A 15628-nucleotide genomic window follows, 5' to 3' on the forward strand; every position below is an offset into this window, starting at 1 on the left:
CCTTATTACCCCCTACCCCTTGTGTAATCACTGCTAAATGTACAACCATGTCAGAGAAATGTGCAGCATTGAAACACAGGAGAAGTCTAAGTTGTTTTTATTGTATTAAATGCTTAGTTTGGCTATCTCAGTCTACCTGGTGAAATACTTAGTCTGTTGCTCTCCTGGAGATTATTTGACATTTTTAAACATTATTATGCTATTTTGCCATAAAGTGCAATACTGGATCACTGCCAGCCTATAACCATAACTGAACCTAATCTTGCAAAGACCACTCTTTCATGGTCAGTTAAAGAAACAAACAAACAAGTATCTTTTCTAGGTTTTTTATTCACTCAGCACTGTTCAGCACACTGTAGTCACAGGCAGTGCACTTCTGGAGAGCAGCATGGTGGGCATACAACATGTGAAACACAAGGGACACTTGTGAAGAACAGACAGGCAGCATTACATTTTACTCACTGATTGCCATTGTTTGTTATGAAGTCACTTTACATTCCACTTCTGTGTGTAGCACAACAAAGATCTAACAGACAGAAGAGCACTTTAACGATTCAGCATCACCTCTAGTAGAAGCTAGCAGACACGTTGTTGTATGTCATCCCATCCCTTGATCATCATTCAGTGCATTTATTGAAATGAGAGGCACTTGTGTTTGATGCTCAGCAGGCATATATTACACCCAAACATAAAGTGGAAAACTTGACTCAAACCTCGTGGGTATAGACTGCTTGACAGTTTATTCAAAGTAGAAAAGCGAAGCATATTACAAATAATTGTCTCGTGTTTGAAAGTTGTGTTTAACTGCAATGATTGTGTTCAGTGATCAAGAGTGTCAGAGAGAATAAGAAAGGGTGATGATGGAGAAGAACCCATCTGTTTGGCTGTTCTGTAAAAAAATGCACCAGATCATCCCTCGTTCCTCTCGTTAACCCTCTTATCCTGAACAGTAGAGCATATAATGTAGAGATTATCAGTAACTCTTAACTCTCTTTTTTTTCTTATACAGAAACTAGTGGGTTTATGCATTCTTTCTTCTACTACCACCAGCCATCTACAACCCTTAGCAAACCCCCAGAGTCATTCTTTAGGCAGTGGTGGTCTCCTTGACCTTCTCCATGATGTTGTCAACCTGCTCGCGGATGTTTTTGGCATAAGGAGACAATAACTCTGCCAGCTCGTCGATCTTGCCCTCCAGAGATGTGCGCAGTTCCTGGGCAGTGGCCTCCAGCTGGGTCTTGATGCCCTCAGCCTGGGTCTTGATGCCCTCAGCTTGGGCCTCGAGCTGCTGACCCAGACCCTCAGCCTGGGTTTTCAGCAAGGTGGAGATGTCACTCAGCCTCTTGGTGGCACTGTCACTGGCCTGCTGGACATGGGGCTCAACAAAACCCCTCACGGCTTCCAGGTTCTGGGAGGTGCGAGACTGCACCTCACCCAGGTAAGTGGCCACAGCGCTTTAACGAAAATAAGACATTTAGATTTCACATTTACAAAAACAAGATCAAGTCTTAAAGCAAATCCAAAAGCCTCCACCCAACTTACGTGCGGATCTCTTCGGTGTCCTTGTTCAGGCGCTTCCTCAGCTTATTAGCGTAGATGCTAAGGCGGTTGCGGACATCGTCGGTGTTCTGATCCATCATGGTTTTAAGCTCACCCAGGTACTCAGTGCTGCGCTCCTTGGCATCCAGCATGTCCTTCTGCAGTTTGTTGACAAGAAGTTGCAGATCCTGAGACAGCTGGTCGGTCTGGGTGTAGGGAGCCAGGTTGGTCTGAAGGCTGTCTTTGTAGGTTGTCAGGTCTGCCATGGTGTCAGTGATCAGAGTGCTAGAGGCAGAAGAACAATTTGATCAGACATGAAAACACAGTGACGAAACAAGGATGAGAGATGAGAAACATCCAGGAGAAGGATGTGAAATTAAAACTGTGGAACGAAGGAAAGCATTGAGTAGATTCATTACATCCTACGGAAAAGAAGAAGACAAAGGAATAATAAATTACTCAAGTACACATACTCTAACTCCCTGCTAATCTGAGAGGCCTTGAGGTTCTCCACCACTCCATCTGCTTTTTGGTTCAGGTCAGAGATGTACTGCCAGAAACGATCCACAGTTTCCTCCCAGCGGTCTGCGGTGGCATCAGCCTGGCGCACAGCACGGCCATTGCAGCCTATAACGGTCACACATGGAAAGCAATGATAAATAGATTAGCACACATCCAGTAAAGGATGATAATGATAAATTCTAGATCAGCAGTGTACTTACCGGTGATGACTGCCAGAGCAAGGATCAGACTTACAGCCTTCATGATTGTTAGACAGACAGATACACCTGCGAAATACATCGGAAAAATACAGAGAATTGAAATGACAATAAATGGAAGCTTGCATTTAGTCTTAAGTAGCTTTTGCAAAATACAAGATAAAGCAAACATGTTCTTAGATGAACACAATTTTCACTGAAAAATATAGCCAATAAGAGAGAACATGTAAAACATTTAGCAAAATAAGCCCTCTAATTTCTAAGAGTTGGTGTTACAAGAGAAGACAGCGCGTTTCTCTGAACTCCATGCTGCTGTTAACTCACCTGAGAGGTTGAGCTTCCTCCGTGCTCCCAGGACGGTGGCTGCTGGTTTTTATAGTCCCGGGAGGCTGCTGTTGCTACGTGGGTTGCGGGGAGGGAGTGATTGCTGGCGCGTTCACGTGGCGATGATGATTTGTCTGCACAGAATCCTGTTTTTTCTCCACGCAACGTGCCACCAACACCGCGTCCGAAGTTCTCACCGGTTGGCGCTGTTAGAGGGGATGATTGAGCAATCTATCTCGACGGGGAAAAAAACGTGTAAAAGTTTCACCTCCAATGTCATGATAATTATTTCTCAAGTTATTCGTAATTTTCACACAAGCCTTCCACAGCAGTAAACCATCCGTGTGTTTTTGTGTTACCCTCTAAAGGAGAAGCTGTTTAACCCTCATCAGCATACGTGCCGAAACCTACTTCATCCGGACACTTGGGTTCCGGCTGCTCCATCTGTTACATATTTCTGTACCTGTCCATATCCTCTCGATGTATATTTTCCGAAAACGTCTGTCGTCTATAGATACAAATATTAAAGAAACAATGAAATTACTATTGATGATTACTGATGTGTATTGCTTACAATATTAGTGTAAGAACTCCTGAATTGAAGTGGAAGTTTGAGAAATTCTATTACATGACATCTTTTTTTACTCTTAGTGGTGGATCCAGCCTTAAATCTTTTTAAGTAATAAAAAAACGTAATTAGCTTTCTTTAATCAATTTAAGACTTAATGTAATTAAAAGCAACAAATGATCTAGTATAAAAGCTATATTCTGGAGTATCTAATAACAGTAGATAACTGTTAGGACTGAAACTGCATTCTTAGCTGGAAAAAAATGTTGATTCATAACAATCCAGTATCTTCTATAACCTAAATACATGGTTTCATTTTTATTACCTTCATCTTTAAAGTAGCTGTCATACAAATGTAATTTAAAAGTATGTTTCCCTCTTGAATGTAATGAAAAAGAGTTGCTTAATTCAGTAAAAGTTCTGAGTTCTTTAAACATGCAGTAATTAAGTTAATGTACTTAACTGTATTTCTCTTGTGTTTCAACTTTATCAAATGACTGATTAACAGATGATGAGCATGGAAAACCCTATTATAATAAGAGAGTAAACTGGTGCATTTGATATTTTACATTTTTTTCTGCTATGTTTGCTGTTTTCACTGAGATTTTGCAACCTTTGTTTTATGCTGGTATTGGCTTTTTCACTCAAGTAAGAGATCTGAAAAATTCTTCTCCCTTTCCTTCCTTTTCGCATGTTTGTGTAAAGTGTCCCCAATTTCCCCGGTTTCCCCCAGATTATTATTACCAAGTGGTCTCATTTGAATACAAATTCTCTTCACACCAGGATGTAAAATAGCCTTCCACATGCATTTCAGTCTGTATGGCCTGCCAGAATTGGCCATCGACACCTTACCGATGCACTCAAGCAGACATGCGACCCCCAACATGTATGGTGCTTTTGCATGACAGTTCCACTCTGTGAATGTAGCGCCTCTGACTTTTCTATGTGCAGATCATGTGCACCAAATTGCAATTCTATACACTTGTTGTACTTTGAAGTTGTATGTGCTAAAGCTATAAATATCGAGTAAGTGCCTGAAGCACAAATGTCGCCCAACAAAATGGTGATGTTCAGGCTTGAGGACACTTCAGTACATCAAGCTCACTGTTAAATAAAAAAAGAGGGATTACAGGCAATTTAAAAAAGGAGTTAAGTAGGAACCACAGTGAAAAAACTGAAATCACGTCTGTTTTATGCAGCAAATTTTCACAGCTATCTGTTCAGAATTTCCAGGTTTTGAAATGAGCTTCAGTAAGGGGAAGTTTGATGTAAGACTGTATGCCATGATGAGCCCTGCAGCATAGTTTTGTGGAACCCCCATCAGATCCATGCTCGGTTTCTCAGTCAGCCAGTCCTGGTATTTTATTGTTATCATTAAGGATTTAAAAGATTCTCATTGCACTGACTGGGAATTGAAATCAATTTTTAATATTACTAACAAAATACCAAACACTAGATAAAAACTGGTTGGTAAATGTTACTCTGTGAGCAGGTCCTATTGACAAATGTAGTTACCATTCTACCTATCCAGCATTAGCAACTACACTGGCCTCTTAGGGGAGAACACAGGAAACATTTTATAATATGTATATCTTATGTGACCTATATTTTTTGTGTGTGGTTCCAGATTAACTGGAAACCAACATATTTTGTCATAATACACAGTATTTTACAAATCAGATACACAAAAATGATTCACCTGTAGCCTACCAGCACTGAAAACAGTACATGCTTTTATTGGCTATAGTTATAAAATGACAATTTAATGCAGTTGAGGTCAATTGTGGTCCAGTGCTGCACTTGTGTAATGGCCTTTGCTCTTTAAGCCTCGTTGCTGTCAACGCTTTATATTTATCTGTTTAGTAATTGTCATAGGAATCCAACTTTACACAGGAACAAAGTTTAAATGTGCTGGCTTGGTCAGGTCATTGAGAGTGTGATAACACTACTGTGATAACCCAAAGAGGTCAAGTATATATTTAGTGATTAGAAGACTGTACTAATTTGTTCTACTGTCTTGTAATACAGTAACAAGTGTTTCTGTTGTCTTTAAAATGTGAGTATGATGAGATGAAACTGGTGGTGAAACAAAGATTTCTAGTTTTAACTCAGTATGTTTTTGTGTTACTTTTCTGTAAATAAAAAAAACAAAAAACCTTTGACATGGTTTTCTGAGACAATAACTAGCGTGTGTCACTGTAAGCAGTGTGTCACACAGGAAGATACTGCATATTCAGCTAGATAGTTTACTGCCAAGCACAGAGATTACACATGAAAACCACATGTTTTGTGCTTGCCTTATGCAGAAGAAATGGATCAGCTTCTCTGCACCACACACTTCTAACAACAAGGTCAGGCCAGTGTGAGCAAAACCAAATGCTCTGCTTCCTTTACTGGGCCAACAAAGAGACAGAGGACAGACGGGGAAGTGAAACAGAGAGAATCAAGAAGAACTATGAGGTAATAAAGTAAAATAAAGACAGACATCCAAACTATAAATGCTTCTCCTTTTGCTCTACAGCAAGAGAGGTAATGTCTGATGTCAAGACTGTGTGAGAGGGAAGACCAAGACGGTTTGAACGAAAGTAACCCTCAGAGATTGTTGTCTGCAAAGCTGGTTTTTAAGAGTTTCGTGTTTGGTTGCGATTACTTCATTCCACTAAGGAGACAGACATCTGTTGATGAGTCAGTACAGTTACTGCATTCATATGATTTGGGTTAAAGTCAGACAAACTGTGGCACTTGGTAGCCTATTGGTTTGGGGGCAAATAAAAAAAAATATCTCTCTGCAGCGATGCATGCAGCAGCTTGTCCATCAAGAAAGATAACCTGGAGTCATGTCATTGCCTGATGTCATTCACTGTGCAATAGTCCATGCGAGGGGTGAGCTGATGTTGTGTGCATCTTTTCTCATGGCTAATAAACAAATAAAGCGGTTAAGTGGTTCAAGCTGTGCAGAAACTTTTCATCTCTCCATGTTCCCACAGATCAAGGTTAATTTGTTTTCACTCTAAATATTTTTGTTTTAATCAGCAATGCATCACATCTGATAAATAGATCAGTATGATATTTGGGGAACTAGAATTTTCTTTTCAGGTAAAAAACTAAATATGAAGCTCTGTATCCATTAGTTGGTTACCTTAGCTTTCCACAAGAGTAGAAACACTCTTTGTGAGCAAACATCTAGCTTAGTTCTGTCTCAAAAATGACAACGTAAATCAACTACTACCTCTAAAGCTTACAAATTAAATAGTCCCCACTCAAAACCCCACATAATAATTTCACATTTCAACACAAAGATTTTGTTTGGATCAACAGTAGTAGTAGTAGTAATATAACTGATGAAACAGTGGTGCTTTTAGACCATAACCATCCCCTTGCAGTAGCTTCATATTTACCATACAGACATGAAAGTGATGTCAGTCCTTAGCTCTGCTAGAAATCCAGTAAGAGCATTTACCAAGATGTTATATTCCTTAATGTCTTTTCTTGACAGTTTAGACATTTTATGAAATGTGACTTATTCATTCAGGGATGCTCAGTATGACTTGCTTAGTTATGTAAAAGTAGACAAAAAACAAAAAAAGCAAAAACACCACACATTGAATTGAACATGAATTTACAGCTTCAGAATATAATTAAAAACCTGTGAATTATCAGCCATAGTGAGTGCCCAGAGTTGTGTGTATGCTGGGAGGGTTAATGGTGCAGAGTCTGTGACAGCTGGAGGCAGAACGGAGGAATGTTGTTTGCCACTGGATAAGGCAGCGTGGGAGTGATCTGGCAGCAGGGATGGAGGCACAAAAGGGAAAAATATAAAAACAAGGTGGAAGCAGGATATGCTGATGTATGAGCTGTCAGACTTGAAGAGTCAAATCTGAACATGCCCTGTCCAATATCCACAACTGAATCTTACAAGGGTGTGGCATGTGAGGGGGTTTCTTACAAGTGTCTATGTTGTCCACATCTGCATACACGACCATGCACATATACAGTATACACTACCGTTCAAAAGTCACTTAGAAATGTCCTTATTTTTGAAAGAAAAGCAGTTTTTGTCAATGAAGATAGCATTAAATGAATCAGAAATACAGTCTAGACATTGTTAATGTGGTAAATGACGATTCTAGCTGGAAACGGCTGATTTTTAATGGAACATCTACATAGGGATACAGGGGAACATATCCAGCAACCATCACTCTCAGGTTCTAATGCTACATTGTGTTAGCTAAGTACAAGTGTAGAAAGTTTCTCATGTACATTTCTTTTTTCTATTTATTTATTTATTTTTATTTTCTTTTTTACACATTATATATACACACACACACGCCACTTCATTAGGCATACAGTTTTCATGTTGTGTGTGGCTGATTTGTGTAAATTACAGAGAAATACAACTTTTAACAGATTTGTGTTTCATTCAGTGAAAACCAAAAACCGTCTAGTGGTATTTATGTCTGTGACTGATTTATTAGGTAATTAGACATGGTGAACAAAGTGTGCTTCAGTGATTCATTCATGTGATTGTGCGTGTGTGAGTCAGTGCACATTAGCGATGCGTGTCTAGTTTAGGAAATGACACTTGTAACTGTTGTAATTCATTTTTCATGTACATTTCAAAGGTATTCTCACTTGACACTCATCTGTAATTTCATCATCACTTAAATAACACAATAGAGTCACAGGCTTGTTTTTCTTATGCTTTATTTTCCATAATATAGGAAGAGAACACAGTGTGCGGTCACAGACCAACACATAATTGTTTTGTATCAACTTTTACAATACTAAATATATCTAACGACATCTGCAACTTTCAATGCAATTTATGTCGTCATACCAAGATAGATACGTTCCTGGGATGTGAAATCAGAGAATTGTGTTGCTTTGGCTGCAGTCTCTTACTGTTTTAACGTGAGGCGGAGATTGACTTAGTTGGCTTTAACAAAGGACTCGTAGAGGCTGGAGAGACGAGCCTGGAGGTCCTGGGTATAGGGGTCCAGCTTTCCCTTCAAATCATCAACGTAGGGAGTGGCCATTTCTCTCACCTGCTGGGCTCTCTGTGTGAGCTCATTCTGGACCTTCTCGGTCAAAGGTGTTACATTCTCCTTGAAGTCCTTCAGGTGCTGGTCCACCTTCTGCTTCAGGTCATCGGTGTAGGGCCCCAGCTGAGTCTGCAGGTTCTCCATTGTCTGCTCAAGGTTGGTCTTCAGCTCCTCGCTTTTCTGCAGCAGAGTGGCCTTCAGGGTCTCTGTGTCCAGGGCTGCGTCTGTGTATGGAGCCAGCTCCTGTTTCAGTTGCTCCACCCTCTCCTGGATCTTGGCCTTCACATCCTCGGTGTAGGGCTGCAGCCTGTCCCTGACGGTGCCCAGGTCCTGGATCAAACGCTCTTTCAGCAAATCAGCCTCGGTGGTCACTTTGGCAATCAGGTCCTGGGGAAGCTGTTCCTGAATGCTGGCTGCGTACTGGCTGGCCATGTCAGCACTTTCTGTCAGACGGGCACTAGATGAATGAGAAGTTAACAGGGAAGGAAGAGCAGGACAGTGTGATTTAAAGCTCAGTCTTTAGTTAATCCTACACTTGTATGTAAATGTCAGCACTACTGAATTTTCACAATACTTGCATCAAGTCAAAAGCTCACCTACCTAATATCCTGCCCAAGCTGAGACTTTCTAATCATCTGGAGAGTGTCATCAGCTGTCTTGGTGGCTTTTCCAACGTAGTCCCAGAAAGCGTCAGTCAACACCTCCAGCTGTGGCTTGGGGGCATCAGCATAAAAGAGGTTGGCATGGCAGCCTGTTGGATGGACACAAGAACCCCTTGAGAGTGTTGCAGATAATTCAGCAGTGTATGACTGATGTGAGATTTAGCATTTACAAAGAGCAGTCCAAGGCTTGCAGTTCTTTATCTTGAGCGTACCAGTTGATATTTTTCCAGCATACTCACCAGTGAAAACGGCTAGGACGAGCACAGCAAGGACCTTCATGGTTTTTAGACCCTATGATGGGAAAACACTGGTTAGTCAACATTGCATATTCACAAAGCAATAGACAAGAATACTGTTATTTTCATTCTCTGCCTTACCTGAGCTTTCAAGTGTGTCTGTAAGTCCACCTGGGAGTGCTTGTGTTCAGCCAGCCAGTTTCTGTAGCTTATATAGCAAGCCAGAAAGCAATGATCCCAAAGTCCAAGTGGTAGTGCTTTGCTGTCACCTCGCCTCACCTTTGCTAATCTAACTGACGTGTTGTTCCAGAAAATCCACACATGTACCAGGCCATACAATTACACAAATATGCAAACATGCTGAGTACTTAACCACATTTATGCAGTTTAATATTGTAGTGATTATCTACTAGATGATAATTTCTGCTTAAAATCATGGCTATTGCTGAATTGTTCTGTGGTTTCATGTATGTGTGATTCATCACTACTAACGTGGGACACAATTGATAAGGTTAACCCAAAATGACCCCATAGGTCTGTCTGTAATCATTATTTTTTTCTGCCACTGATAACTCTCAGCCAAAAAAGACAGAATTGCTGTCATTAATTTCTTTTTTGTACAGCTTTGAATTCAGCAGGTGTTTTTATGGCCTTTTTAGCTTGACATTTTGACAGCTAACATCACAGTAATTAATAGCTCGTGTTTATGTGTCATGCTGATGCTCAGCAATCTTATGTGGCTGACTGGCCAAAGGTTAGTAGACTGAGGCACCGTCATCTTCTGTAGGACAAAGTAACTGCCGTTTCATTACAGACATTCCATAGTTCATTTCTGATATGCCACTTTTGCTTTTGGGTTTAATTTTATTTTCTTTAAGAATGGACCCCTTTTGTTCCTAGACAAGCAAAGATCCATCACAGTGTATGAGATATGAAACTAGGATATTTAATCAAAGATCTGAGATTACATCAAGACCTTTAAACAAATGTGCTCAAGAACAGTGTAATATGTTCTGTATTTGTTATTTCCTGCAGTTTTTGTTATCAAATAAAAATTCACGTTCACTTGCAAATGATCCCCACTTGGTGTGTTTCCTAGAAATAATTACAAATGAATACTGATATCATCATGACTTAAAATGTTTTGACCACTCCCCTGGCCTCATTATGCATTTGGGTGTACAGCTATGCAGCATGTTAAACACACTTCCAGTGAGGGTTGGCCTTTGAGGCTATCCTCCAAGCAGTTGTGATATTGTGACAATAGTAGTAGTCAAAAAGGGTAACCCACAGCTGTTGTGAGGTTAGGAGACATTTAAGGAATCTGCATTATCAAAAGTATTAACTAGCTGCAAGTTTTCACTGTGAGATACTGTATTTTGCCAGTTGTCTGTTGACTCTACTATGACACATTTGGTTCCAGATGTGCCATATTGACAATGTTCACAGGCTGTAAAGCCATTATCTTGGGCATTTACCTCTAAATTAAATCTAGCCTAATGCCATTGATTCACATAAAGGGGCAATACACAGTTTGTGCATATCTGATTTCACCTATTAAAGTGTGGTCATTGACTAAATCCCTGAAAATGTATCTGTGTTTAGCAAATTTCTGAGTTTTGCCATGAAAATAATTCCTTCCTGTCTTAAAATGGCTTAAATGTACCACTAGAATGTGTGGATCTATGAAGTCCCTGCCTCTATCTCCACCCTTACCACTGCTGCAGCTTGAGCACACCAATTAAAGAAACAAAACAAAACAAAACAAAACAGAACAAAACAGAACAAAACAAAACAAAACAAAACAAAACAAAACAAAACAAAACAAAACAAAACAAAACAAAACAAAACAAAACAAAACAAAACATAAAAGCCCTGTTATGTTGACAGGACTGCTTCCTTCTTTTTGTTACGGAACTCTCTTCAGTATCATGCACTTTCAAGGCAACAGTGCTAAGACATGGTGCTGACTGTGTATTTCTCTGCCAAGACGCAATAGAGTTATGTGACGATAGGCGTACGTTTGTCTGTCTGTTTTTCTGTGCGCAGCATTACTATAAAACAGACCATTTGGATGAAATTTTCAGGTAAGGTCAGAAATGACACAAGGATCACTTCATTAGATTTTGGCAGTGATGCAGCTTATAGTCTGGATCCACGGATTTGTTAAAGATTTCTGTATCATTGCGAGATAGCGGCACAGCATCACTGTAGCTATGACAAGAAGTGAACACTATGTCAGCAGCCTGCTGACGATCACACGATTGCGATCACATGATTGCAAAAAAAAAAGCACAATATGAACATGATCACGAAGTAAATTCATTTAACAAGATATACTTCTGTTCTTCTCATTCTGCTAGGGTCACATAAATTCAGCATTTTCAATTATTAGTCACATACAGCTACTATAGTGGCTAACATGGCTGTAGCAATAACTGATCACACAAAAACCAATCTAAATTAAATCAAATTATCAAATTTATGGTTTCTAGTGCATATTGAGCATGAACTGAGTAGTTTCTTTTTTCGGTTTAAGCCATCATATGGTTCTTCAACAGTCGTGCGGGAAATCGGTTATGCACAGTAACTGTATTACATAAAAAAGGATTCATTCACAAATTAAAATAATTCCAGATGGGCTCTTTCGGAATCCAGTATCCTGGGATGTGTAAGAAAAATGCAGTTTCAGTGTGGTATGTTTAGTTACTGTTTAATGTAAATATTTCACAGGTTTTCTCCCACTCTTTGTAATGGTTCAACATCCTAATGATGGAGAGTTCAGGTCGTTCAACAGTGCAAAAGTTAAAAATAACTTCCAGTAACTCTGTCTTTTTACAGTGAGAGATTTAAATGTGTCAGAGAATAAAGTGTCACCCAGGTGGAAAATACTTTACTTTTGAAAGGTTAGGCAAAATAGAAATCACACAAGTTACTCCTGCTGACTGATATGATTTTATATTCAATTCAATTCAATTCAATTTTATTTATATAGCGCCAATTACAGTCAAATTGTCTCGAGACGCTTTACAGAACCCATATGCCTGAACATATGTGTTCTGGCATATGGGTTATAAATATAACCCATATATGTGAACATAAATATATGTGAACATTTTGAAACCTTTTCTCTATAATATTTAAGAATGCAAATGGCTCGTGCTATTTTCTTCATGTGGCTTAACCCCAATACAAAGTCCGCTAGTGTGTGCAGGTTATCTGCAGCTATCTACAAGTTGGAGGACTGGACTATGTGGACTGTTAATTACTATATCTTAAATATTTTCTAGAAAAGGGTCTGTGGGAACTACTGCGATGTGTATTGTGGAGTCAGAATGCTTTGTTATACAGACATTTCTACAATCATGTGATAGTAGCCAAGAGAAGCAGCAGAAACAGAAAAAGAGCAGTTGTGACAACATGGCAGAGACTCCTGGACTTTGGGCTCGACTACAACTGTCATCTGACTTCAGTATATATACACGGAAGCACTAGTCGGACACACTCACAAACACACTAAGCTCTGAGAGATACACAAGCCCAAAGCAGGTGAGAATTGCACTGCATTTCAAACAAAGCTTTGAGAGGAAAATATGCATGTTTTGTTTTTCTTAACATAGCTTCAAAATGAAATTAAATGTTAACTAGATCATTTTTTACAGCAAGTCACAGTCATGAAGGTATTTGTGGTGCTGGCTGTTGCAGTGCTCTCTAGTAAGTTGCATGGTTTTTGAATTTAGGTCAAAGCTGATATCAAAATTAATTGGACAACTGAAAATCTGCATTGCTCTCGCATCATTCTTGTCTCCATCCAACAGGCTGCCATGCCAACCTCTTTTATGCTGATGCACCTAAGCCACAGCTAGAAGTGTTGAGTGATGTTTTTTGGGACTACATCGCTAAGGCCACACAGACAGCTGACGACACCCTCCAGATGATCAGGAAATCACCGATTGGTCAGGAAGTCAAGTAAGTTTTCTGTCACACTGTACCATAATAGTTGGGCCATTTTATATGATTGGTATGATATTAAAATAAATGTTTGATAGCCTGACAATCACTTTGTCTGTTTTTTTAGTGCACGTCTAACAGAGAGTGCCGATATAGCCAGCAAGTATGCAGTCACCCTGCAGAAGCAGCTTCCCCCTGCAGCCCATGACCTGATGACCAAGATCACCACAGAGGCCGACTTGTTGAAAAATGCGCTGACCCAGGAACTGAGCTCTGTCAGGGACAAGCTGGAACCCTACACTGAGGACATGAAGACCCAGATCCAGCAGAGAGTGGAGCAGCTGAAACAGGATCTCGCCCCCTATGCAGATACTCTGGACTCAGAGGCCCTTAGGACCACCCTGATGCAGAAGAGCGAGGAGCTGAAGACCAACCTGGAGAAAAGTGTGAAAGACCTGCAGGCACAGCTGGGGCCCTACACTGATGACCTGAAGCAGAAGGTGGACCAGCACCTCCAGGACTTCCAAAAAAGTGTGGTCACCATGACCGAGAAGGTCCATGTGGAGGTGAGCCAGAGAGCCAATTTGGTGAAACAAATGGTGGCCCCCTACGCTGAAGACCTGAAGGAAAAGCTGGACCCCTACGCCCAGGACCTACAGGCACAGCTCATGTCCCTCTACCAGTCCTTTGTCAACGGCAACTAAGTCAACCTTCACACCTGCTATATCATCAGTCTAGATCCTGGCCATGTTGGTCTACCTCTGTTTGAAGCATGAAATGTAATAATTTAAATATCTGCCTTGTACTGTAAACCAAATTAAACTGTGTATATCAGCAACATAATATTTATTGTGAAGCGCAAACATCGCAAAGCAAACCTCTGCACTTGTAAAGCATGTATATACTTGGTTTTTATTTTGTGTTGTGAAGTAAGTATTCTGTAAGTTATCGAAAATAAATAGATGAATTTGAAGAATATAAACATGTCTAACATTTGTATTTATTGCACATTTTAATAAATGTGTAAATCTTATTGCAGCAAAAACTTTCTTTCAGCATATAATTCTGCCTGAATTCACAACATACGTTACACATGCTGTAGTCACAGTGAAAACACCTGCATTCACTGATTTATAAACACACAGTAGGATTACTACTCTAAAGTCACGAGCCACACTTACAGGCTTGTTTTTTTTCCCAGGAGGCTACTTTGACTTCTTTTCCCATGTCTTAACATGTCCCGACTCTTGTCGCAGTTTCGTCTCCATAGTTTTCCCACAGGCGAAACTGGAAAAGTTTGCCTCAGGAGGCAGACTATTGTTCTTATTTTGTACGTGTCAACGCTTGCCATGGAACTGCACCTCAAATGTTTCAACACTAAAACTAAGAAATTGCCTTAAGAAATGTTGATGACCAACGTGATGTGAGAGAGGTCCACATGAAGGAATTCAAGTAGGCTTCATATTAAAGTACTGTTACAATTTTTAAAAAAGCGCTTTGCTTTAGTTGGAAACTTGCTTGTTTTGATGCTACATTGAACACCCCTCTCTGCCATTAAAAAAAAAAAAGTTGCACAACCTTTTGTTGGGATTGTACAAAACAAAACCTTATCCCTCTTATCCTCCTCCCCCTGACAGTGCCAGCAGACAACGTGGAGGGTTAGAGTCCAATGACAATGGCACGTACACACTCACAGGCACACACGGCATAGATTTTTTCACTAGTTGCTTCACAATAATTCAATAAAATATATGGAACATTGCTCATGGTTCTCAAATTAGAAACTTGAGACTTGTGGGTTTGACTTGAAGAAGGAAGGACTGTATTTTGACAAAGAATTATTACTACTCTATTCTAAGATTGATTGTTTCCTTACTGTCCATAAGGCCATTGAGTGAGCAATGTACTGTCATGGAATGTGGACAGTTTTTTTTTTTTTTTTTCCAAAGCCATAAATAAATTCACTTGTGCACTTGTCAGGTCACATGTTTGTACTTTTTTTTAAACAGTATCTCCCCAAAATTCCGTCGTCAGTCATGGTTTTAAAGTGTGACAGTCAGTGACACACAAACTAAACAAACTGCTGCAAAAGCTCTGTGACCTTTCTGCAAATGCAAATCCAGTCTCAGATTTTCAGGCTCCAGCCTGTTTTACACCTGATTAGCACTTGTGAGGGCACCAAGGAGCACTATTCACACTGCTTTATCAGTCAAAACAGCCAAAAGGCATCGTCAGAGTCCTTGATCCCAGTGACCACATTTAAATAGGGGAGGCTAGACTGACGTCTGCCCCATTCAAACTCTACGACTCAGAACACTATGGGAGGGGAATGTCTGCCACAAACAGGTCTCTTTGAACAAGACTCATCTCGCCTTGTTTATCACAAGCAAAGATTTGGTATTTTGGTGTAGATAACAGGTTGTTACTAGACTGTTGCAGCTGATTTGATCAGCAGATCAGGCGAGATAAGAGGATGTTCCACGTCATCGTCATAAACGTTCTTGGATTATATTGTTTGTTCCACCTTGTTAGCTCCTATCATCTGTTTATATGCTGGTTTCAGAAAAGGATGATAATGATCAGATGT

At 40.0% G+C, this 15628-nt stretch overlaps 2 protein-coding genes across 2 annotated transcripts; one reads left to right on the forward strand and one right to left on the reverse strand.

The window, feature by feature from the left end:
* Nucleotides 1-310: 310 nt before the first annotated feature.
* On the reverse strand, nt 311-9334 carry apoeb (apolipoprotein Eb). Its single transcript, XM_023298953.3, has 10 exons — nt 9232-9334; nt 9094-9145; nt 8793-8943; nt 8088-8649; nt 2780-2813; nt 2583-2624; nt 2262-2327; nt 2013-2166; nt 1543-1824; nt 311-1454 (listed from the first exon to the last, which is right to left on the reverse strand). The coding sequence occupies exons 2-10, from the start codon at nt 9131-9133 to the stop codon at nt 1088-1090; spliced, it is 1698 nt and encodes a 565-aa protein (XP_023154721.2). The 5' UTR covers nt 9134-9145; nt 9232-9334; the 3' UTR covers nt 311-1087.
* A 3217-nt stretch (nt 9335-12551) lies between these two features.
* On the forward strand, nt 12552-14023 carry LOC111588528 (apolipoprotein A-IV-like). The gene is made up of 4 exons (XM_023298955.3): nt 12552-12639; nt 12753-12804; nt 12909-13059; nt 13169-14023. The coding sequence occupies exons 2-4, from the start codon at nt 12765-12767 to the stop codon at nt 13743-13745; spliced, it is 768 nt and encodes a 255-aa protein (XP_023154723.2). The 5' UTR covers nt 12552-12639; nt 12753-12764; the 3' UTR covers nt 13746-14023.
* The last annotated feature ends 1605 nt before the right edge of the window (nt 14024-15628 follow it).

The sequence above is a fragment of the Amphiprion ocellaris genome, chromosome 9 (assembly GCF_022539595.1).
Source record: "Amphiprion ocellaris isolate individual 3 ecotype Okinawa chromosome 9, ASM2253959v1, whole genome shotgun sequence".
NCBI classification, from domain to species: domain Eukaryota; kingdom Metazoa; phylum Chordata; class Actinopteri; family Pomacentridae; genus Amphiprion; species Amphiprion ocellaris.